At 37.1% G+C, this 24,308-nt stretch overlaps 2 protein-coding genes across 6 annotated transcripts in view; one reads left to right on the top strand and one right to left on the bottom strand.

The window, feature by feature from the left end:
• Positions 1-618: 618 nt before the first annotated feature.
• Positions 619-24,143, bottom strand: LOC100557361 (calreticulin). Of its 2 annotated transcripts, XM_008109574.3 has the most exons (9): positions 24,004-24,143; positions 17,766-17,867; positions 16,730-16,933; positions 14,028-14,122; positions 9,579-9,788; positions 5,726-5,839; positions 4,559-4,702; positions 2,506-2,598; positions 619-1,981 (listed from the first exon to the last, which is right to left on the bottom strand). In XM_008109574.3, exons 1-9 carry the CDS (start codon positions 24,026-24,028, stop codon positions 1,850-1,852), a joined length of 1,119 nt encoding a protein of 372 aa, XP_008107781.2. In that variant the 5' UTR covers positions 24,029-24,143; the 3' UTR covers positions 619-1,849. The 2 variants fall into 2 exon arrangements, with proteins under 2 accessions (XP_008107781.2, XP_062834385.1); XM_062978315.1 differs by lacking the exon at positions 9,579-9,788.
• The window catches only part of osbpl9 (oxysterol binding protein like 9), a 99,276-nt gene continuing 98,959 nt past the window's right edge, over positions 23,992-24,308 (top strand). For all 4 annotated transcript variants that reach the window (XM_003220296.4, XM_003220298.4, XM_062978311.1 and 1 more), the window contains exon 1: positions 23,992-24,125. In XM_003220296.4, the coding sequence (XP_003220344.2) occupies positions 24,015-24,125 (111 nt within the window). In that variant the 5' untranslated portion in view covers positions 23,992-24,014. The remainder of the gene's footprint in view (positions 24,126-24,308) is intronic.

Raw genomic sequence — 24,308 nt, 5'->3', positions numbered from 1 at the left:
CTATCTAAACTACTATTATCCCAATCTCAGCCTCAGTTTGCTATTCTCATCCACTCTTTCACTATAATTCAAGACTTCCAGAGAGCCGGATGTCAGCAGCATACTGATCATATCCATCCCCAAATCTTTAGATGGCCTCATCCAACAGCTTTATGTAAATGTTAGAAACCACAGAGGATAACACTGAGTCTTGTGGAACTTCATAGGTTAATGGCTAGGAGGCTCAACCAAAGAGAAACATTTGAATCACTGCAGCCTCGGGCCTCCAAGTTCTGTATCAGCCAAACAACAAGAAACAACTTTGGGTCTTGAGTAAGCTGCTTAATCTTTTACAGATTTTAACTTGGATTTACAGGGGACTTCCATTCTAGGCAGTAATTCCCCAAGTTGGATCACCAGATGCTACTGAACATCAGTTTCCCAGAAGCCAGTCAGTGTGAAAATGCTAAGGTACACTGGAAGTTGCAATCCCATATTGTCCATTATCATGAAGTTAAAGGAAGATCATAAATAGAGTTAGATAATAAAAGGTTTCAGGGAGAATCATAGTAGAGGAAGTGAAAATATTAAAAAGAAGATGTACTGTTACAATGCAGTATATAGTAGTAGTAGTAGTAGTAGTAGTAATAACATCTTTATTCTTATACCCCAACACCACCTCTCAAACAGGACTTGAGGCGGCTTACATATGGGACAAAATGCCCATAGACACAAATACAAACAATCCTTCAAAGCAAAAACCAAGGTCAAAATAAAAACATTATTAAAAAAAAACAAAACAGTTAAAATACAAATTCAATAAAACATAAGAATATAAAATGGCCGTGTAACAATACTCAGCAAAACCAGTTAACATCGTATAATGGGTACAAGTAAAGAAAAATATAAAATTTAATAAGTGAAACTAATTCTTTTAAAATAAATAGAAAGGAAAATGCTTAAAAATAACTTTGCTGTGTCAGATACAGGAAAACTAATTTAATAGGACTACGTAAGTAGTTATGCATGTTTGTTGAATTTTATTTAACTGTTTACACTTTACATAACTGAAATGTGTACTTCCTGCTAGCTGGCCTGTCCTTCAACTCAGCTAAGGAGAATGTTAGACAGCGAAGTGGTTGGTATAATTTTAATCCCATCTCAAGTTTCTACCAAATATGTTAATGTTTAGAAGTGATAGGTGGATATAGTGAATCCTTATAACTGGATGGGCAAAGTGTGGCCTACTAAATGTTGGATTATAATTATCATCAGTTGCAACATGTACTTAGTAGTGAGAAATGCTGACAGTTGCAGCACAACATCTGGATGACTTAATTCATTCCTGCTATAAACCGGAGTACCCTATCCAGCTACCACCCCTAAAGATAAGTTTATCTATCTTCATGCTCCCCATATTTATATTTGTACCCTGTGATTCTAATCCAAAGGGACAACCCCTATTGCCTTCCCTTTAACTTAAACCCCTTTAAATGTAGGAGGATATACTTCGTGAAAGACCCGCACGCATCTATACTATGGAATCAATGCAGTTTGACAGCACTTTAATTGCCATGGCTCAGTGCTACAGAATCATGGATATTAGCTTTCTCATCAAATAGTGCTGATGCCTTGCCAAATCACAAGTCCCATGATTCCATAGTATTGAGTCACGGTAGTTAACGTGGTATAGATGCACCCTTAGACTTTGCTTCTGTCATCACTACTCATCTAATTATAAAAATTTGTTCACCAGGACTTTTTTGTCACTGCCTTTCAGAGCTCCTGTAACAAGGTATAGAAAATATGCAAAGTATCTGAACAAGTCATTAACATACTGAGTGAAAGTAATTATGCAAGTTTTGGTTGTTTACAATTCATCTTTAACGTTGAGTTCTTTTCCATTCTTTTCTTTCTTGGCCTCCTTTCCCTTTGGTTCCTGTTTTTCATTAATTTTGTTATACACAACATCTTGTCTCTCTCTTCTCTTCCATTCTCTCTCCTGTTTATTAGAACAAATTATATGGAATTAATACTCAAACTTGTAACAATTGCTCATCATCAAATTCTGTCATTATACATGCAAAATCTGTCACCCTTGAACATGTATGTTTTCAAAATGAACATTTTAACTAAAAACTGAGATTTTACCATCTCTGTCTCACTACATATTAACAGCAATTCTGAAGTTATGGGATAACTGCCATGATACATTTATCAAATATGGCATGCCATTTGAGTGAAATCTTACATATGCACTTTATTCCTATTCTTTCTGCCTCTGTCTGAAAGAATATAATGTATTCCTTATGCTAGTTGAGAATGTTTATAGCTGTCCAAATAATGTTTTTTTTAAAATATCACTTGATAGTATTTCAGCTCATTCTTTCTAGCAACAGTAAATATATTATAATTATTTAATGCTGTTTATTCAGAGATTGGGCATCCATGAGAACAGAGGATGAATGTAATACTTAGACTTAATCAGTGAATTCTACTTCAGTAAAATACAGTCTGGTTACTTACATATGTGGCACCCCACATTTCATTCCCAGCATCTTCAGCATATTGTTCATCATTTGTGATTAGAAAATTATCAAAAATTGTACCAGATTTCCCCTGTAGGAATTAGGAAAAGAAATTACTTAATGCAGTCCAACTAAATTTGCAACTATAACTGATTTTGACATTATCAAAGATGGTACAGCCAGTGTCTTACCTGAAAAAATTTCAGAGTTGAAATGTAATAAAACACAGTATATCATTACAAAGCTGATGCCATCAATTACCATATTTAATTGATTCTAAGACTTATCAGTTGTAAGATGCACACTAATTTCGGTACCACCAATGGAAAAAAGTGTTATTTATATAAAAGCTTTACAGTAGAGTCTCACTTATCCAACATAAATGGGCCGGCAGAACGTTAGATAAGCGAATATGTTGGATAATAAGGAGGGATTAAGTAAAAACCTATTGAACGTCAAATTACGTTATGGTTTTACAAATTAAGCACCAAAACATTATATTTGAAATCCAAAACACCTGGAAATACACTGATATTAACCGTCTCTAGAATCCAATACTGAGCATAGAGGAATGACAACACTGGAAAACCAAAGTTTGCTAAACACTGATATTGGTCAACTGTCTCCAGAATCTCATCTAGAGCTGGGTGGCTCTGTGTTGGGAAGGCTTGTGCCTTTCAGCCTAGCAGAATGGGGCTGGACTGGATAGGGAGGGGATCTCTTGCGTTTCTAGGATTCTATGCCTTTAATTATCCCTGCTTGGGTTAGAAGAGAAGGAGGAGGAGAAGAAGGTCAGAACTGCAAGTTGCTGCAAGGCTGTCAGAGGTAAAAGAGGGAGGAGGAAGAGGAAGAGAGAGTGTGTGGGGGTGAAAAAAGGGAGAAGGGAGAGAGAGAGCATTTGGAGCAAAGTGTGTGTGTGCAGGAAGAAAGAGGGGGGTCCTCCACCCACCTGGTCAGGTCAGGAAACGACAGATTCCCTCCAGAGATGTGCTTTCCTCCTCCTCCCCGTTTTTTCGCATGGGAAAGAGAGCCCCAGCTCTCGCCGTGCATTGAATCAAAGGGTGCAATACTTCCAATACTACCAGATGGCATCGGATAATACGGAGTGTTGGTTAAAAGGAAGTCGGATAAGTGAGACTCTACTGTATTTATATATAAAGGACGCCTGCAGTTCTAAGAGACACTCTGTTTTTCAAGGTGTTTATATTTGATAAAAAGTTCATTTAGAATAATTGAAACACAGTAATGTAGTTGCAATAAAATGCTGTACTTCTTTGGAGTGTTTGTTTCTATCCAGCTGCTTTGTTTGTTCTCAAATTTGTATGTAATGTTTGCTAGGGTCTAAATACCTTAAGAGTACCAGATCCTGTCCAATCTTGGAAACTAAGCAGGATCAGCCTTTGTTAATACTTGGACAGGAGACTGCCAACAAATACAAGATGGCAAATCACTCTGAGTATTCGTTACTTAACAAAACCACATGAAATTCACGGGTCACCATAAGGACATTATTTGTTGGTGGATCAGGCTCTCAGAAGTGGCACTGGAGTTTCCTTCTCTGCAGACTGATTATTTATTTATCCATAGGTCATATAAAATTCTATAATTTTGACCCCCAAATCTATCCTCAACTTATACATGAAGTTGATTTAAATACAGTAGAGTCTCACTTATCCAACACTCGCTTATCCAACATTCTGGATTATCCAACGCATTTTTGTAGTCAATGTTTTTAATATATCGTGATATTTTGGTGCTAAATTTGTAAATACAGTAATTAAAACATAACATTACTGCGTATTGAACTACTTTTTCTGTCAAATTTGTTGTATTACATAATGTTTTGGTGCTTAATTTGTAAAATCATAACCTATTTTGATGTTTAATAGGCTTTTTCTTAATCTCTCCTTATTATCCAACATATTCACTTATCCAACGTTCTGCCGGCCCGTTTATGTTGGATAAGTGAGACTCTACTGTACAAGTAAACATGCACTTCCACAAAGCAGCGGTAGAATGAGTGTGTTCTTTGAATTGTTCAATATACATACCTGTAAAATCTCTAAACCAATGACACTAATATTAAAATATTTGCAAAGATCAGGATCTGGTGTGTAATCTGGGTTGTCAACTTCTGGTTGGACCCATATGCCATTGTAATTAGGATTTTTGATAATACGAGGTTTCCAAATGCCCTAAAAAAGAATATTTGAAATAAATTTGAATAGGGCCTTTCAGACCCAGTTTAATTAAGGTAGTAGTTAGCATGAACCTTTCAGTTAAAACTTGACAAAAAAAGAAACATGTTGCTATCATTTGATGATTATGTAATTAGTAATGTACAGTTAAATGTCAAATCTTCCTAGGATGCATCGGAATTATAGAATTAATGCAGTTTGACAACACTTTAACTGCTATAGTTCGATGCTATGGCACCCTGAGAGTTGTAGTTTGGTGGGGCACCAGCACTCTGGCAGAGAAGGCTAAAAACTTTGTAAAACTACAACTCTCATGATTTCATACATTAAATCATGGCAGGTAATGTGATGGCAAACTGCATTATTTCTACAGTGTAGATGCACTCCAATCACAGCATCAAGAGAGAACTACAAAAAAATCCTAAATCACTGTATTGTACTTAAATTATTTCAAGTAAGACAAAATTATTTCAGTATGTTGTAGATCATATTTTCATGATGGCTGGCAAGCTCAAAATAGAGGAAATTTAATTGTGCTTACAGATAGATCTGAGATAAAAAGCAAGCATATTTTGGTATTTCCACATTTTAACTTCTGTTTGAAATATGGAATGTCCAGGTGAAATATTTTTCAGATTAACCATTGTATTTATCATGTAAGACAGGGTTGGGCAGCTGTGCTGGGGACTAATTTTTCTGTCTGAAGTGGACTGAACTGCTACATTTTCCAGAAATGTGACAACAGCTGACTTGAAAGTCTGCTTCAAGTTTCTACATCCTGGATTGGGGCAATGTTTGGTGAATTTAGTGTACCACTGGGGATATTAGGACTGGATATTCTTAGAGTAATAACATCTACAGTTTAGATGTAGATGGCCTTTTGGAGTATTTATAGGAAACATTTTGCCTTGTGTCAGCTTTGCAGTCTCAAAGGGTACTTGGAAGACCACAAAATACAGCTAAAGACATAGTCTATAAGATGCACTTTTCAACCCTGATATAAACACATCTCTCTCTTACTCTGTACGCAGGGTTTGGAATCAATGGTGGTGCCCATTCGCCATCCATCTCTTCATCCCAGTCATTTGGTTTTTGCACATCTGGATCAGGAATTCTCTCTGGCTGATCCCAATCCTGAAAAAATATTTATCAAGAGGAGAAATGAAGACTATTAGGTGTAACATGTACTTTGGCAAAAGAGGCAATTACACAAATGTTAATTTTTTATGCTATAGTTGGTTGATTTATAATTTTATCATAATTGTTCTATTACTGGCAACTCTGAAGGGTGGCTAAATATATTTTAATGCATATGACAAGGAACAGTTATAAAAATGAAAACATCAAAAAGTTCTGTTTTTTTAATTTTAAAATTCAAAATTATCAAATATTAATATTAAGAGAAAGTTTATAAGTAAACCCAAGTAGAAAGGTAAGCTACAAACAGCTAAATTCCCTAGTGAGTATATAGAGATGCAAAAGAGCAAAGTATATATACATATATAATACATGCATATATACATATATAAACTTTAAAAAAGGTAAAGGTTTTCCCCTGACATTAAGTCCAGTCGTGACTGACTCAGGGGGTTGGTGCTCATCTCCATTTCCAAGCCGAAGAGCTGGTGTTGTCCGTAGACCCCTCCAAGGTCATGTAGCCGGCATGACTGCATGGAGCGCCATTACCTTCCCGCTGGAGCGGTACCTATTGATCTACTCACATTTGCATGTTTTCAAACTGCCAAGTTGGCAGGAGCTGGGGCTAACAGCGGGCGTTCATTCCGCTCCCGGGTTTTGAACCTGGGACCTTTTGGTCAGCAAGTTCAGCAGCTCAGCGCTTTAACACACTTCGCCAGCACCAGGGGCCGTTATATAAACTTAGGATAACACAAAAAGAAAATGGAAAAACTGATTTGTAATCAGAGGCGGTTCAACCACCAGGCCAACTAGGCAGTTGCCTGTGGCGTCATCTTGTTGGGGGCGCCATCGAGGCAACTCCTGTCTCCTGCGGCCTGCCTCCACAAGGTATTGAACTGCTTTTTCTGTTGATTTGTTGTAAAACATGATGTTTTAGTGCTTAATTTGTAAAATCTTAATGTAATTTGATGTTTAATAGGCTTTTCCTTAATCCCTCCTTATTATCAAACATTTTCGCTTATCTTTTATTTTTCAGTGATTGGTTGGGGGGGGGGCGCCAAAATTCTGTTCGCCAAACTTGAAAAATACCTAGGGCTAGCTCTGTTTGTAATCCACATTCTGTAGTCAACTCATGTACTTTAGTAACTTAAAAATTCAAAATGAAAAGCATTGGATCTTTAACATAGTAATCTATTATTGTTAATTTTTTAATGTAATCTTGTACAGAGATCGGTAGTGTTTTTTTATTGACATGTTGCATGTAGTATCTGGGAGGCTGACATTCTGTCACACAACATTAGTAGATTTGCAAGTCAAATGTTGTTTAATATGATAGCTAAACCTGTGCTTCTGCTTTTAAAAATGCTTTGTATAAATATGCACAAGTGATGTAATTTTGGGAGGACAGCAATACTATCTGGGATTTTTAATTCACATTTTTATTGCATCTCTCATCAGCAGGTTTTTTAAAGTAGGCGGTTGATAGAAAGCAACAATAGGATGCTTATTAATAGCTATGAAAAGGCATGGTGAAGTAGCTATCAAGGGTAGCTTCTTTGAACTGCCAAGTGGTAATTGGGAAATGGTGGGTAGAATCGACCATAAAAGGCACACGACTGTCATCATTTTTACTGCCTCCTTTTTGTAGCACAGAGATTCTGAATGTAGCTGATATTCAGCGATATTCTAGCTCAGGTATGAAATATGCATAACCTCTTCAAAATAGGGTTAGTCCTAGATTCTTTGATGAAAGTGTGTTGGATGTAGGTTGATTCTTGAATGTCAAACAATATATGATGTTGTTTTATATGATTGGGTGGCAGGAATTCTAGTTCAAAAATAAAGAAACATCAACTGGTTTACAAAACAGGTCTGTAACAATCCAGTTATGTTTGAGGGACATCCAGGAGAGGAATTTGTGAATGTTTTATGCTAAGAGTCCCCAAAATTCTAAAGTGGAAGGCCGGTTCACGGTCCCTCAGACTGTTTGGGGGAGGGGGAATACTTTAATTGTGCGCAGGTGTGTGCGCCATATGTCGGGCGTTGGCTGTGACACATCTGTTGCCACACACACACAGTGCCACCACCAACACTCACTTGCCCTTGATGCTGCACACACGTTTTCTGTCATCACATGTGTGTGCATCAGCCATGCATGCATGTGCATGTGGCGGTAGCAGCGAGGGGGGTGGGAGGGCAGAAAAAAGACTTTGTGGGCCGGATTTGGCCTGCAGGTCTTGGTTTGGGGACCCGTGTTTTATGCTATATACCCACCACCTTGCTAAACATGCATATAGCAAAGTATACCATAGCATTATATAGTACACTAGGAGTAACAACAGGTATTAACTATTGTCACAACTGCTGGTGGTTGTTGCTCAGTGCCTGCAGCGATGCTGGCTGGAGTGAGGAGGTAACTGAAGAGCAGAGGGGAGAAAGGAAGGAGCGATTCCTCCTTTCCCCCTTCCCTTAATTGCTTCTGCTGTCATCACTTCAGATGCTGAATACTAGATGGTCGCCACAAAGGGCAGACGGACAGGGGGAAAGTATGGGTGGCTGTCCAGTGGTGCCAAGCTGGTTCTGGAATAGCTGGGCTGTGTGAATGCCACCCAGCTGCTGGGCTGATTCAGTGCCACACAGTGCAGACCCGTTGGCCTCCAAGATGGCTTGGTGGCTGGCCATATAGACTTTGGTAACACCAGTCTGGAGTACTCCACTCTGGACCAGCATTGCTATTTGTAGCAGAAGTAGATGGCCCCTAAGAACCAATATTGATTTTAACTCCAACTCTATGAAATACTAGTAAATGATTATAAACAGACCTATTTTTATCCATCTATAAGCCAAGAACAAGGTACTATTCAAGTTAATGAAATAATGATGATAAAAATGGGAACTATGGCTAAAAAGAATCTTGCTACACCAGATTATTATAGGCTTAAAATGACATAATTTGACTGCTAATTAAGGTTAAATTTTTGATTTTTTTTAAAAGACTGGAATGTTCTTATCTCTTTTGTTAATTCAACATGAGGATATACAGTATTGAAATTTGAGGTATTGATAAATGATAGATTCATGTAATCAGCAGAACTACAATCCATGTGACATTTAATAGCAGTTTCACTTTTATGTATCACTAGTGAGACAGGAAATAATCTTTGTCCTTTCCCCCCCGTATAGAAAGATAACATTTAGCAGACTAAATCAAATGTTTATGTGTATAACAGTTTTCCTTATATGAAGTTCTTGTTTATGTAAGAAAACTATATTTTCTTATCTTTTGGTTATAAATTATTGCAGTAGAGTCTCACTTATACAACGTTCTGGATTATCCAACGCATTTTTGTAGTCAATGTTTTCAATATATCGTGATATTTTGGTGTTAAATTCGTAAATACAGTAATTACAACATAACAGTACTGTGTATTGAACTACTTTTTCTGTCAAATTTGTTGTTTAACATGATGTTTTGGTGCTTAATTTGTAAAATCATAACCTAATTTGATATTTAATATGCTTTTCCTTAATCCCTCCTTATTATCCAACATATTCGCTTATCCAACATTCTACCAGCCCGTTTATGTTGGATAAGTGAGACTCTACTGTAATTTGAACTACACATGCAGCTTCAATGTAGGTAACAAGGGCACATCTAAGGACAAAGTATGCCTGGCAGGGAATGCAGTTTTAACATATACATTGTGAAGCCATGATATTCAAACTGCAACTTTACATCTGGTTTCTTGTCCATGGGATCCTCGATAGTTTCCCTTTCATCCCAGTAATCAGGTTTTGGCATATCAGGATCTATTATCTTCTTTGGAGGCAGAAAATCCCAGTCATCTTCTAAGTTGCCAGACTCGGCCACGTAATTGTCAATCTTCACTTCATATGTTAAATCTGGACGTACTATTAGAGTGTACAGATGGGTAAAATCATCGGTCTCAAAAAGGGAAAAAGAAAAAAGAGTATTCTATGTCAATATAGCATTATTTCCAGGAATTTCATATGGTCAGATTTACCTGTCACATTTCATGTGAACTAAATAGAAAAGTGAGTTATCTAATGGCTGATTTTATCCTACCACTTAGTGAACACGATGGAAACTCAGAAAGTTGACAGTGTGCATATTAGGGGAGAACAGGTGTTTCTTGCTGGCTTGGTAATATGTTAATGGGCTCTTCATTCAGAGAGCATATCAGTCAACCAAAGCCCAAACCATAGCTTAAGAACCCCAGACCATCTAAGTGTTGTTTGAATCAGGTATAAGGTAGAACTCCTCACCATCTGAAAGGACAGATGTATTCCACTCCTGGCCTAAAGATGGTAGGCATTATTTTCTCATTAAAAAGGCCAGGTGCAACCTTCAGCCTGTTTATGTAAATTAAACTGCATTGAGTTCAATGGAATTTATACATCAATATGTATATGAGTAAAGCTAAAGTGAATGAAAATTATTTACACCTTAATCCCCAATTTACTTGTAGGGGCCTTAAAGAAACCAGACTGTCTGATCTTGGAAGCTACTTGTATTGGAGACTACCACTTAATACCAGGTGCTGAAGGGTATACTTCAGAGAAAGGGACTGACAAAACCATCTTTGAATATTTCTTGCCTCACAGAACCCCATGAAATTCATGGAGTTGTTACAAGCTGACAAACAGTTTGAGGACACATACAGCCTAGGAGAGACTACTACATTTGCAAAATGAAAATTACTGAGAACATATAAACTGCTCTCTGTATTACAGTACTTGCATCAGTATGTAACATCTGAAGAAGGCTGTAACTTATGAGAATTTGTGTACTATTTTTCAAAAATTATTTTAACATAGTCTAATTCACAACCAAAGTAATTAACATTCAGAAAAAAGAAAAAAAATGATATTGTGAGTTCTGTCTACTTGACTCCACAAACCCTGAATTGGTATTTTTTGTGTGTACCCAGATGTATTAATATTTTATTTGGGGTTAAGTAGCTGTTCCCATAGTTTATTAAGAAACCACATGTTGGAGACATATTAACAATTAATGCCATGTTTTTCAACAACTTCTGTTTGGACTCCTCCTGGACTGGGATGTCATTTAGGTATGGCTATAAGTGTATTTCTCTATGCCTCGGGTAGGCTACTAAAGTTATCAGGATCTTTGGTGCTGATCTTAGTCTGAAAGGCAGTGCTTTGAACTAAAAATGACTGCCTGAATACTGAAATCTCAGATGCTTTATGTGCTCAGTTGCCATTGGCACATGAAGATATACTTCCTTTTATATCTATGGAGGCTATATAGTTGTCTAATGCTAAGTTCTCCTTTATGTTCTTCAACGCTTCCATTTTGAATCTCTTATGTCATCTTATAAAATTGTTGAGATAGCCAAGGTTTGAAACTGGATGAAATGATCTGTTGCTTTTTGGTATGATGAAGACTTCCAAAGAACCGCTGCTCTTCTGGTACTCTTATCATCACAAATCTGTGTTAGAGGTTGCATCTACAACTGAACTTGTGAAGGAAGATACCCATCTTTTGATTATTCTGTTGAATAAAATTTTGTATACAGGTGTTCCAACTTAGTGACCCATTGATCATCAGTTAAATCTAGCCATAATTTTCCAAAAAGCAGCAATCTTTCCTCCAACAGTGCCATTTGTTTGTCAATATTGTGGTTTTCACCTTCTAAAGTTAAAACCATTTTCTCTTCCTTGAATCTGTCTTGATCCCTGTCAGCAAAACTGTTATCTTAATCTGAATCCTTGCACTGAATATCTCAAATCTACCAGTCTATTAAAGCCCCTTCCCTCATGAACGAAAGGAGAATATGAAAAGCACCCATGCACATTTTTTCTTTTGTATCCCTTTATTTGAACTATAGGTATTACTTGTTTTTTTCCTCCTTATCTTCTATCAATATTATTTTCCAATGCCTTGGCTCTAAACATGAACTCTCCTTTAAAAGACATAAATGCCAAATTACTTCAAAACTTCTGATTCGCCTTCCAGCAGCATAATCACAAAGATCTCCTTCCTACAGTAATAGCAGTATGTCCTGGTCCACTTCAGAAGAGTTATACTCCCCTTCTGAAACCTCCTTTTCAATTAGGTCATCTTATGAATCCTTTCCTATTGTTCATCGGTTCATTGGTAAGTAAATAGTCCTTGTGCAATTCATTGTCCTTATAATTAATCATGTTTTGATTAATTCATTTTATTCAGATTGGTTATTCACTGTATTACAATTCATGTAATTTGCATGTAATTGATCATCATTGCCTGAAAATAATTAATGTCTTTCCTCATTTACTACTTATGTAATAATCAACTGAATATCAGAAATCGCATTTGCCATCCAATTTGACTCACAAGAAGCTAGCTACTATAGAAGAGCTAGTCATCATACTTCCTTTCAAATTCATTGGTGACTCCCTCATAGGTTAAGTCTACTTGAAATTGCTAATTAATATATTCTTCATTTAAATTATTTGTATTGACAAACATAGGACTGTAAGTATTGCATTAATTGGGGAGTCATATGTTGAACGGGCACATACGGTAAGTCTATTGTTTCCCTGTTCCAGCACTGCAAGAATCTATTAGCAGTGTTGTGACTGAAGCTGGGCCTGTCCTCATTATGGAACTGTGTTCTAGTTACTTAAATTTGTAAAGCATTCCCTCATAACCCCGCCCTTTGCTTTTGAACCTTTTGGTTCAAGATGGGAGGCAGAATTATTCTGCAGTAATTTCAAATCCACAGCAGTAGTTTTCTCTGCCTGGAAGACTTTAGAACTCAGATGGATAGTCATTACAGTCTCTGGATATGTCACTGGACTTAAAGCGTTTTTCTCCATGAATAAATTGTAAACCACTTTCATTTTACGTATTTTTGTTTCCTGTCACTTCTTTATTTAATGAGCCATTTACATTACCAGCCTTCTTGATTATTAGTTTTTGATCTTGTTGGAGATTTTATTGCCTCAGCTTAATTTCACTAGAAGCCATAAGTATCTTGTACAGTAAAGTCTCACTTATCCAAGCTAAACGGGCCGGCAAAAGCTTGGATAAGTGAATATCTTGGATAATGAGGAGGCATTAAGGAAAAGCCTATTAAACATCAAATTAGGTTATAATTTTACGAATTAAGCACCAAAACATCATGTTATACAACAAATTTTACAGAAAAAATAGTTCAATACACAGTAATGCCATGTAGTAATTACTGTATTTACGAATTTAGCACCAAAATATCATGATATATTGAAAACATTGACTACAAAAATGCGTTGGATAATCCAGAACGTTGGATAAGCGAGTGTTGAATAAGTGAGACTCTACTGTATTAATCTTTTCACCCAACTTCAGAAACATGCTGGGCAGCAGTCTTTTGACTGGTTAATGTTTTTGGCTTTGTCTTGTCCCTCAATCTGGTGGTCAATCATCAGAGAGACTTACTCGATTATTCAAATTTGCCATTCATCGTATTGTTCAATATTATCTCCCTTCTATCTTAAATCTCTCCTGACTTTCTTAATGCTCTTTAATAAACTTCAGCAGAGTTATAAATATGTAAGGCAGGACAGGGCAGGAGAATAAAAATGGATGAAAAGGAGGAAGTCCTAACAGAACTAACAAAGAAAAAACATGGGTAGTTGGGATGGCACACGGAATGAATCCAATCATTGTGCATATTAAAGAATTATCTTTAATATGATTTAAGTTCCCAGTTGTCATGTTCAGTGTATAAAAGATAATTATAAAACAATCTCCAACTTTTAACCCATCCTTTTCTCAAAAAAGGTTTCCAATGAAGAAGTGGCTAATGTTATCTTGGAAAATAATCTTTGGTTATATTTGTATCAGACACATAAAATAGCTTTCTAATACTGTACAATGATTTTAAATTTCAACATGTCCCTTAACTTTATCATACCAAATTTAACCATGCCATCAAAATCTTAAATCACGCCTTTCATGTTCCAGAGAGTTTGTCAAGGACATATTAAATTACTGTATATCTAAAAGCATTGTTGGATTCATATTTTTATATTATTTATTTATTTATTTATAACAAACATTACAGTGATGCTTTTGTCAAAAACATAATTAAAGAAAACAGGAAGAAAGGGACTAAAATAACTAAACTTAAGATATGAATACATTTCTCAGAACACAAGAATACAATGATTATACCTCACATGTGATGTTTTTTTTAATGAAGAAGTAGTCATCTTTATAGTTGAATATAACCTGCACAATCTTTTTGTGTTCTCCACATATATCTGGGCCTACAAGAAAAAAAAAATCATAAAGATCCAAATCATGTTGATCACAGTTGCACCTGCACAAATACAACTCACACAGTTTCATGATAGGTTGAATAAAATCAGTCATTTTTAATCCACATTTTGTTTTAAATGCTTTTATTTCCCATTTCCCCGCACCAAGTGAGCTTTCAAAATGTCCCACAAAATAAAAAGTTCAGAAACCAAATAATATATTTTGGGGTACCTTACTGATTAGGAAAACATATAATTAATGTGTGTGTGTGTGTGTGTGTGTGTGTGAAAGTATGCCTGTACTACAAAGGCTTTTGCCAGGTAAAGGATCTAATGTCACTGGATTGGCCATTGCTAGATAAAGTGGCCCTCTGTGATGTCACTGGGAAAGAATGGTGATGTCACGTGAATGACAGGTGGGGATGAAGGAAGGAAAGAGCCACAAAGAAAGCCATGTTGTCATGGAGACATTGTGAGGTCAGCCCTCTCAGCTGGATAAGGAAGAAAGGGGAAGAGAAGTAAAGAAAGAAGGAAACAAAGGAATGGAGAAGAATGGGAGGGAGAGAGGGGGGAAGAAAGAAAAAGGAGGGAAGGCAGAAAGAGAAAGGAAAGGGGAAAAGGTATGAGGGGAGGGGAGAAAAGAAAGAGAAAGAAGGGATAAAACAGGGAGGTGGTAACCCTCTTGACACCCAGAAAACTATGAGTAGTTAAGCTAGTATACATGTAAAACAGATTAACATCAAGTATAAGAAAATCTTGTAAGGGAATACCACCAAACACATATAATACTTAAACCGGCCAAAGTGCTTAATAAACATATAGGTTATACTTAGTTGAAGGACTAGCATTGGGAATTTAAGATCTTGGCAATCTATAGGATGGATATCAGTACTGAAGAGGTTCTGTTCCTAGCAAAAATCCATCTAGCTATTGTTGTTGTTGATTTGTTAGGTAATTTCCAACTCTTCGTGACCTCATGGACCAGCCCATGCCAGAGCTCCCTGTTGACTGTCACCCCCGCCCCGCAGCTCCTTCAGTGTTAAGTCAGTCACTTCAAGGATAACATCTATCCATCTTGCCCTTCGTCGGCCCCTCTTTTTCCTTCCATTTTCCCCATTATCATTATCTTCTCCAAGCTTTTCAGTCTCTTCATGATGTGGCCAAAGTACTTCATCTTTGCCTTTAATATCCTTCCCTCCAGTGAGCAGTTGGGTATTATTTCCTGGAGTATGGACTGTTTGGATCTTCTTGTGGTCCAAGGCACTCTCAGAATTTTCCTCCAACACCAGAATTCAAAAGCATCTATCTTCCTTCGCTTAGCCTTTCTAGCTATTAAGTAAAGGTAAATGTTTGCCCTGACGTTAAGTCCATTCATGTCTGACTCTGGGGGTTGGTGCTCATCTCCATTTCTAAGCCAAAGAGCCGGCGTTATCCATAGACACCTCCAAGGTCATGTGGCCGGCATGACTGCATGGAGCGCCGTTACCTTCCCACCGGAGCGGTACCTATTGATCTACTCACATTGGCATGTTTTCGAACTGCTAGGTTGGCAGAAGCTGGAGCTAACATCTGTATCAAGAACTCAGAAGCTGACTAGAGCATGCAGGTAGAAAATACAATCCTTAGTGTATGCAGAGCCAAAATACTTGGGAGTTTGTTCCACATGCTGAACCAAATACAGAAACATACTGACAACCTTGTTCAAACAGCCATCAAGCCAAGTCAATGACCTGTCTGTTTCTTCTGTACTAAGGGAAGCTTCTGGATTGTTTCCAAACAAGTGTTACAATTGTTTAAATCTGAATGGCATGAGAATGTGGATGGCTGTGGTAGGATGCATCTTCATCAGCAAGAGTCACTATTGGTTGCCAGCCAAAGCTGTAAAAATCAACCCCCACCCCACACTACCAATGCTGCCTAAGCATCCAGCAGGACATAAGGCAAGAGGGCATGACTGTATATACAACGAATGTTAATGTTACCATTATTTAATGTTTACATGACTTTGGATTTCTTTGAATTTTTTCTCATTGCTTGATGTGACCCCATCTGGTCAGTTGCAAGCAGTTACAGTATACCATTCAGTCCATCCCCTTCTCAAAAAGAGTTAATGGGCTGGGAAGAAATACAGAAAAGAATGACTACAATTATAGAGCACTCTGAATAGAAAAAGGCAAGGGCTTTGGGAAAGTATTATAATAAAGAATGAGATGTGATAAAGGAATTTGAAATGGTAACGAGTATGGAAAGAACTGATTAGTATTCTCTTCAATGGCTTTGAACTCGTCTGTTGATAGCTATGAGTTATGATAGCTAAGGAGAATCTCCACATTCATAGCCAGCATTTTTCTGAATAAAGGGGAGGGCTATTGATTTCATGCCACATTTCCAGGCTTTCAAGAGGCATCTGACTATACAGTGTTGAAAATAAAATGTTAGGAGGTCTCTTACATGTTTTGCAGTACACAGTGATTATTGCTGGTAAATATATTGCAGTCCTAAGCAATGCGGAAGAGAAAATTCCCACAGCACTAATCCCAATTTTCTCTATTTTGTGCAAAATAATTGCATAAAATAAACACTAATCTTGACGATGAGACATTTAAGAAAACTTACCAAACATAATATAGTACTGTGAATCTTCATTCAAAATCTCTTGATTCAAGTCTTCATGAAATAATTTAATATAAGCACCACCACAATCAACATGTTGGTCATATTTTACTGTATACTGAACCACAAAGGTCTGGCCTTCATTACTAAAGGGTCGAAACTTTGCTGATATTGCATAATACTTTGTATCTTGAGTTGTCTGCAGGCCTATAAAGAGAATTATAGTCGATCAATCAAATAAAGATACTGTTTAAAGCTTTATTCTACTCTTTATGCAAACACACAATATTTCTTTGTGTCTGGTTTCACCACTATAATTGTGAGGACAACTTGGTATTATATAGGTTATTAAAATCAATTTCTCATATATATTTTTTGCTAATGAGAGAGGTTTTTCGTAAGTGACTTGCAAGGTTTTAAAACTAGTTTTTATTGATTTTAGTCCATTTGCAATTGTTTTAAATAGTTTTATTTTTATGGAATGTTTAATTGCAGTTTAGCTACAATTTTGCATGTTCTTACTTATATCTTTGTAAGTGCTTTTAATAGCACTTAATTTTGGAAACAACTTTGGCAGGATATAATGAATAAATAACAGTAACAACAACAACAACAAAAACTCTAACACATTAAAATAGTTATATTCTACGACTGTGTACAAGTACAAATAACTTTACTATGAGTTTAAACCACATTTGTATGTAAAATATTTATTCAAGTCAAAAGACTTGTAATGAAAGAGACTTTGGTAAAGACAAAAAACAATTTTAAAGATTTTGACTAGTTTGTGAATAGGACTCTCTAGTGTCACATTACAAACAACTTCTGAAATTCCTCAAGTTGGAAAAGTCATATGGAATGTGGCACAAGGGCTTTTCTATGACATCAAAAGCTCCTTAATTTTGCAGAGATTGTCAACCCAGGCAATGCTATAAGTACTGGATGACTTCAGAGAATACTGTACAGCAAGGCATGAGAGAATAATCTAAATATGTTCCAATTTTCACATATTTTTGAGGATATGCATGCATTACTTTACCTATATCTTTTTCTCTATCTCCATAAAATCTTCCTGCTCCTATGCGAAATTTACCATAATCAGATCTGTGTTTAGATTGAACCCACCGCTTTTGCCATTCATCTGAAAAGAGAAAAATACAGTGTTATTTAAAAGCCAGTAAAAAAATCACATTATGTAAGTGTAATGAAGTATGAATTTTGGTTTACAGATGTTATGTTTAATTGTGTGTTTATGTTTAAAAGGGTAAGTATTATAGTTATTACATGAAGGAAGTAGCCAGCTCAGCATTCTGAGGCAGGTTGCCATAGAAACGTAGCTGCTTCTGTAGAAATGTAACTATTTTGAAGCTAGCAAGAAAGGGGCGGAGCTAGCTGGATGAAAAAGGAGGGAATGTTTTAAAATCTCAGTCTGTGATCGGAGGAATCACAGGGAAAGACTGGTTCTGAGGTGGTTAGAACCAGAGAAGTTCAAATGTCAGTCTGTGCTCTGATGAGGCACAGGGAAGATTGATTCCAGGTTGATGGGATCAAGGAGACTCAACTGTTCATTTTCAGTCAGTTTTAAATAAGGTTGGTGACTTATTTAATGTAGTCTGTGTCCTGGAAAGGCACAGAGAATCTGTGATGGTATATCACAGGGGTGACTGTGGTTTGAAGTCACTGGATAGTCCAAGTTTCAGACTTGGGGAACCAATCCCAGCTGGACTCACAGAGATCTATTGAAGTAACAGTTAGAAAGGAGCAGAGGAATAGGTTTTAACTTCTTTAAGTAAAAGAAGTGATACTTTAGAAAGTTTGATTAATCTCATTCTAGTATTGTAACTGTTAATAAGAATACCTCTAAGCAAAACATCTTTTGTAACCACCAAGTCTGTGCCTGAATAAACTTGTTATTGTTCTTTCAACATCCAAGCCTCTGTCTCATATATTCTAAACTAAGTTACGCTACCATCTAAAGTGAAGAAGAAGAAAGAAAAAAAGTAAAAGGTCTCCTCCCTGAGTCTTTGGTGGTCGCACATTGCTGAAATAGGAGGCACCTCCTTGTCAATTGGGGCCGCCACGTTACAAATTGGTAGCAGCGGGTGAATAAAAAGATTCCCCCTGCCTGAAAGAACCTTAGTCGTTCTTAGTCCTTTACAAATTGGTGGCAGGTGTTATAGTTCTTCGCAGTAAGTATTGTTAAGGCATGGCTAAAATGTGTATATACATTCTCAGTGACACCATTTGGCACCTACATGAGAAGCAAGGATTTGACAGATATTACCAGTAATTCACTGACAAACATATACCACCACCTGCATCTTTCTTATTTTCATCTGCATAAAGCTATGACAGCACATTTTTTAAGGTACCCTTGCTAAAGCTGGAATTAAATTTGATTAAAAATAACCCTATGGATTAAAACCAAACTCCATTATTTTAGTCAGAAATGCTTAGGTATCACAACAGCTTATATTTAATCCCATTGACATAACTGCTCAAGGTCCCAAGAGACCACCAGTGCATGTTGTATCATGTTGATTAATTGCTTAGTATATGTCCTGTTTAAACCACCAAATGCAAGCAAATGCAAGCAAAATATCTGATTAAATTAACTCTGAACTCAGTAATTTTATAAATAACTTTCAGCATACTCAAGGGTACTCAAGATGAAGACAATTTAGTCAAAATAAGCTCCTAGAAAGGGAAAATCAGAAGAAAGGGTGGGAATGGTTCAAACCATCTGTTTTCTCATGGGATACAAATAAGAGACTGGAAGAAGGGAGGAAAGATACATAATATTCCCTCTCTTATTTTTGTCTCTCGTTCCTAGGAAACAAATCTTCAATATTAATAAAACAAAGCAGAAAAGAAGTAAAATGTTACTTATGTATTTGGCTTTATCTCCCTATATTAAAATATTCTAAATAAAATTGCAGTAAGCATAGGAATGATAATCAGTTAACATTAAACAAAGATTTTAAAGCTAGGACAATTAAAGCCTTTTTAACAACATAAAGAACACCAAAAACATTTTCTTTTCAAATATGGTATGTTAAAGAGAAATATTTGAAATGCTTTATTGAAATCTGTTTTGCAACCCAATGTTGGCTATCTGATCATATTTAAGTAGATGATAATATCAACCAAGATACACCACCTCCACTGTCCCTAGATATTCCGGTATCAGTTGCTGATTCCTTTTGTTCAACCAGTTTTCATCTAAATTTCCTCTCCTACTCTCAGAAATCTTCCTAAAATTTAATTTTCTTTCCTATTGCCATTCCTTATTATTTCTTAAGATTCTCCACATGTAACTGAGTCCCTTCAGGTGAGAAGGGAGGGATAGAAATGATGTAAATAAATAAATAAATAACTCAGAAGAAAATGATACAACACAGGAGATATTTTGTAACCACTTATCAATTCACTTTTTATTGCACTTCACTAGAACATTAAACAAAAAAGATTTATAAGAATGAGGGAGACTAAACAAATCAAAAAAGACTGATAGGTAAACATTTTCTTTCTAGGAAAAAACAAAACAAAATATCACTTACCCTCATCATCAAATTCTTCCCTAAAATACTCTTTTATTACAGAATGTTGCTGCTTCACTTTTCCATAAGAGTTTTCAGTATTTTGAGCTAGTTTTTCAGATACAAGCCCTATCAAAAGGGCCCCCAAGCAAATCAACTTGATTATTGATATCATAGTAATATTTCAGAGAGTTTTTTAAAAATTGCAACAACTTCAGTAATTTTGGAAATCTCTTAATATTTTTCCTGACCCAATGCCACTATAGCCATCACACCAATATGCATGCTGAGCAAATTGAATCTCTCCATTGGTTAGTATCTTTGAATAATTATGCTACGGGGACCAACCAAAAGGAAACACGCAACTGAAAGAGCATAGAAATTACCTGGAGTGTCTCAAAGGCTTTTGGAAAAAAATACGCTCTGATCTAATTCAGATGAATTCATACTCATCAAGCGTATTAGCTTCCTATTCTTTGGAAATTTAGCTAGTTCTCTGCAATCAGGAATATTTTTGAAGTGTAACTGCAATATTAAAAATTGGGTTAAAATGTTCTAATTTAGAAATGTATAAATCTGTAAAAACATATGAAATATGCCATAAAATTAAAATAAGTAGCAATTTTCATTGTCTATGCACAACTGTTCCATTTCTGAATGTGACATTCTCATTTCCTCCATGGGCCCATAATTTTATGCAGTAAATCTACAGCAGTTGTTCTCAACCTGTAGGTCCCCAGATATTTTGGCTTTCAACTCTCTGAAATCCTAACAGCTGGTAGACTGGCTGGGATTTCTGGGAGTTGTAGCCTAAAACACCTGGGAAACCACAGGTTGAGAACCAGTGATCTATAGGAACCTACCAAGGTCGCTTTTACACAGCTGTATAAAACCCACCTTGAATTGGATTATATGGCAGTGTGGACTCAGATGACCCAGTTTAAAGCAGATATTGTGTATTATCTGTCTTGATATTCTGGGTTATATGGTGGCGTGGAAAGGTACTGAGTTATATCCAGTAATATCCAGCCTATCCAGGAAATTCAACCACTATAGCAACTAGAAAACCTTATAGAATCAGTTTTGGTTATCATAGTGGGCCGAAGCAGGGGAAATAGAAAATCTTTCTACTTTGACAGCTAAGAAAACATTAGATCACTCAACTGGCCTCTATTTTTAATTACTGTGGTACAGTGCATACACATTTAAGTCTTTTCTGAAGAAAACAAAACAAAGATGTAAAAGAATTTCATTTTAGCACTTGTTTGTGCTGATAAGTAAGGTATTGAATGCAATTCCCATGAGAATCAGAATAAAAAACAGAGCTGGGATAGTTGGGAGTGTGAGAACAACGTCATAGCTTGTTAAATCCAGTCAATAAGAATTTTGTGGCTGAAGAGACCTAAAAATGTAAAACTGCCAATGTAGTTGATAAAGTAGGAAGTAAAACAAATGTGTATTCTTGCATGGAGAAATGGCATTGGTAGTTGTAATCTAGTGAGGCAGCAGCACTCTTTGGCAGAGAAGGCTAAAAACCCTGCAAAACTACAGCTCCCATGATCCCAATGACCATGGTAGTTAAAGTGGTGTCAAACTGCATTATTTCTACACTGTAGCTGCACCCTTTTGTTCACTGCAAATATTTAACAACAACCAGAAGCTGGAATATTTTATGATCACTTTGGGACACCCCTCCCTTTCAATATACTAAAAAAACTAAGCACTTTGTGGATTAAAACTAGTATCTTCAATTGACCTTTAAAAAGGGTCATATACTCTGTATTCCAGCACAATCTTCCAGGATACTCTTAAGTATCACTGCAATCTGTCCTTCTGTATCAGCACTAACTTCTACATGCGACTGCTGTCAATCAACAAACTTGAATAACTAGAACCAACAGATCTCTTTAACAGCAGAACAGCAGAAATGTCTTTAGTAGTCTAATAAATTACTGAACAACTGAGGGCAGATTTATTTCACATTATGATGAAATTACATCTTAAACAGGAAAGACCAGTCATGAAATAGTGACAATGACTGAAGAAGTGGTTGAATTTGATGATGCTTAACACTTTCACCATTTCCTCTTTACTCCCTTTAAATCACTTGCTTTCTGCAATACTGTATTGGGGTGGAGCCTCAAATACAATCAAATTCACTGTAATTGAATTCATTTAGATAACTCACCTTGTTTCTGGAAATAAACACACCATGTTCATCTCAGCTATTTGATCCGTTATTACATTTTCCTGACTGGACACCATTTTAAGTTTGAAAAAAGCAGTTGGTTATAGTCTATTAAAAAATTAAAACACAGCATTATGAGCCATATTTTGACCACACTTATTTCCTCTCCAATGTGGGCATAAACCCAAGTGATTTAAGGAGCAGAAAATTAGAAGACTTTCCATGAACAATCCACAGGAGTAGAGCAAACACACATTTAAATGGCGATGAGAATGGTTATGTATATACATCTTCATATCTATTGTATATAACACCCTTCAGTCTCTAAAAGGGACAATTTCTCTTTTCAGAAATCTGCAGTACTCTAAAACCCAAAACTTGTTGCTGCTGTCACCCTTCCACCTTTGCGGAAAGGAGACTAATTATAGGGCTATACTCCTTCTGGGAGCAATATTAGAGGGGCCAATAACATCATTTCTGAGGTGCATTTCTTGCTCTTCCTTCCATGGACTATAGTAGACTCACAGATAACTGGAAAAATCAAGCAACCCGCAAAAACCACTAATACTACAATATTCACAATTTTTATGTTACAGTAAAACTGTGTTAACTAAGTTAAGTTTGTTTTTTGTCTCAATTTGCTTTTTATTACTGTATTTCAATATTAATATTAAAATCAAAACAGAGTTTATAGTATGGGATAGTATGGGGTATAATATTAATTAGGCCTAATTTTGATAGTAACTATAAAGCAACCAGAAATTAAACTTATCCGGCATCTGGCTGTTTCCTGCCTGGGGGAATCCTTTGTTGGGATAGTAAATAAAGAACAACACTCAGAAGACAGGGGAATTCCAAACAAGAAACAATCAGGGCTAATTAACATCTACCAACAAAGAATTCCCCCAGGGAGGCAGCAGCCAGGGTTTGAAGCTGTCTGGCTATTCAATGCTAATCAAGCTGGCCAACAGCAACATTCACACTTGCCTTAGGCAGACATGAGTTCTTTCTCTCACCCTGAACATTCCACAGATATCTAAACCCCTCTTGCCTAGTCTCCAAGAAGACTTCACAAACTTTGAGGATGCCTGCCTGTAGATGTGGGCGAACTGTCAGGAGAGAATGCTTCTGGAACATGGCCATACAAGTCGGGAAAACTCACAGCAACCCAGTGATTCCGGCTATGAAAGCCTTCGACAACACAACGTAAAAATGCTCCTTTACTCTTTTCCAGGCATTTTCCTAACGCCTCTGCATGAGGGCGCGCGCCCCCTATCGGCTTCTTCCTGATAAGGCAAACGCGCGCCCAAGCCACGCCCCTTCCCCGCCCCTCCCTCTCCCTGAGTTGTTTGCTTGTTTTTTCTCGCCTGACGTGACAGACGTATAAGCCCCTCCCCCGTCTCGCGCTGCTTCACTCAGGCGTCGCTTCATTGACGGGGCCCAGCGCGCGCATGCGTGCCTTGCCTTCCCTCTCTCGCTTTTTCCCTCGCTCGCCCCGCCACCAGGCCTCCCTTCGAGCCCCCCTCGCTCGCTTCCCAGTGGCATCTTACCGGCTCCCAAGATGGCGTCCATCATGGAAGGTCCGCTCAGCAAATGGACCAACGTGATGAAAGGATGGCAGTACCGCTGGTTCGTGCTCGACTACAACGCGGGGCTGCTCTCCTACTATACGGTGGGTGCCAGTAAAGAGAAGGCCCGCGTTGGGACCAACGCAAAAGAGAGTCGCGGCGGTCGTTTGGGGGCCGGGGGCCGGGGGGGGGGGGAGAGGGAAGGGAGCGGTCTGTCAGGGGTTTCTGAGAGGGGGAGTGTCTTGGTCTGAGGGAGGCCAATAGGAATGGGGGAGATTCTGCTAGTA

Source organism: Anolis carolinensis, chromosome 4 (genome assembly GCF_035594765.1).
Source record: "Anolis carolinensis isolate JA03-04 chromosome 4, rAnoCar3.1.pri, whole genome shotgun sequence".
Classification (NCBI taxonomy): domain Eukaryota; kingdom Metazoa; phylum Chordata; class Lepidosauria; order Squamata; family Dactyloidae; genus Anolis; species Anolis carolinensis.
Note: the sequence above shows the minus strand (reverse complement) of the source record. Positions and strands in the feature narration are given on the sequence as shown.

Excerpts from the sequence above, each read along its gene's own strand:
- LOC100557361 (XM_008109574.3), bottom strand. The coding sequence starts at position 24,028 with ATGATGGACGCCATCTTGGGAGCCG. Across the intron at positions 9,789-14,027 it reads AAAAAAACATCACATGTGAG|ACCGATGATTTTACCCATCT; the intron begins GTATAATCATTG and ends TCCCTTTTTGAG. Across the intron at positions 2,599-4,558 it reads TTGGTTTAGAGATTTTACAG|GGGAAATCTGGTACAATTTT; the intron begins GTATGTATATTG and ends TAATTCCTACAG.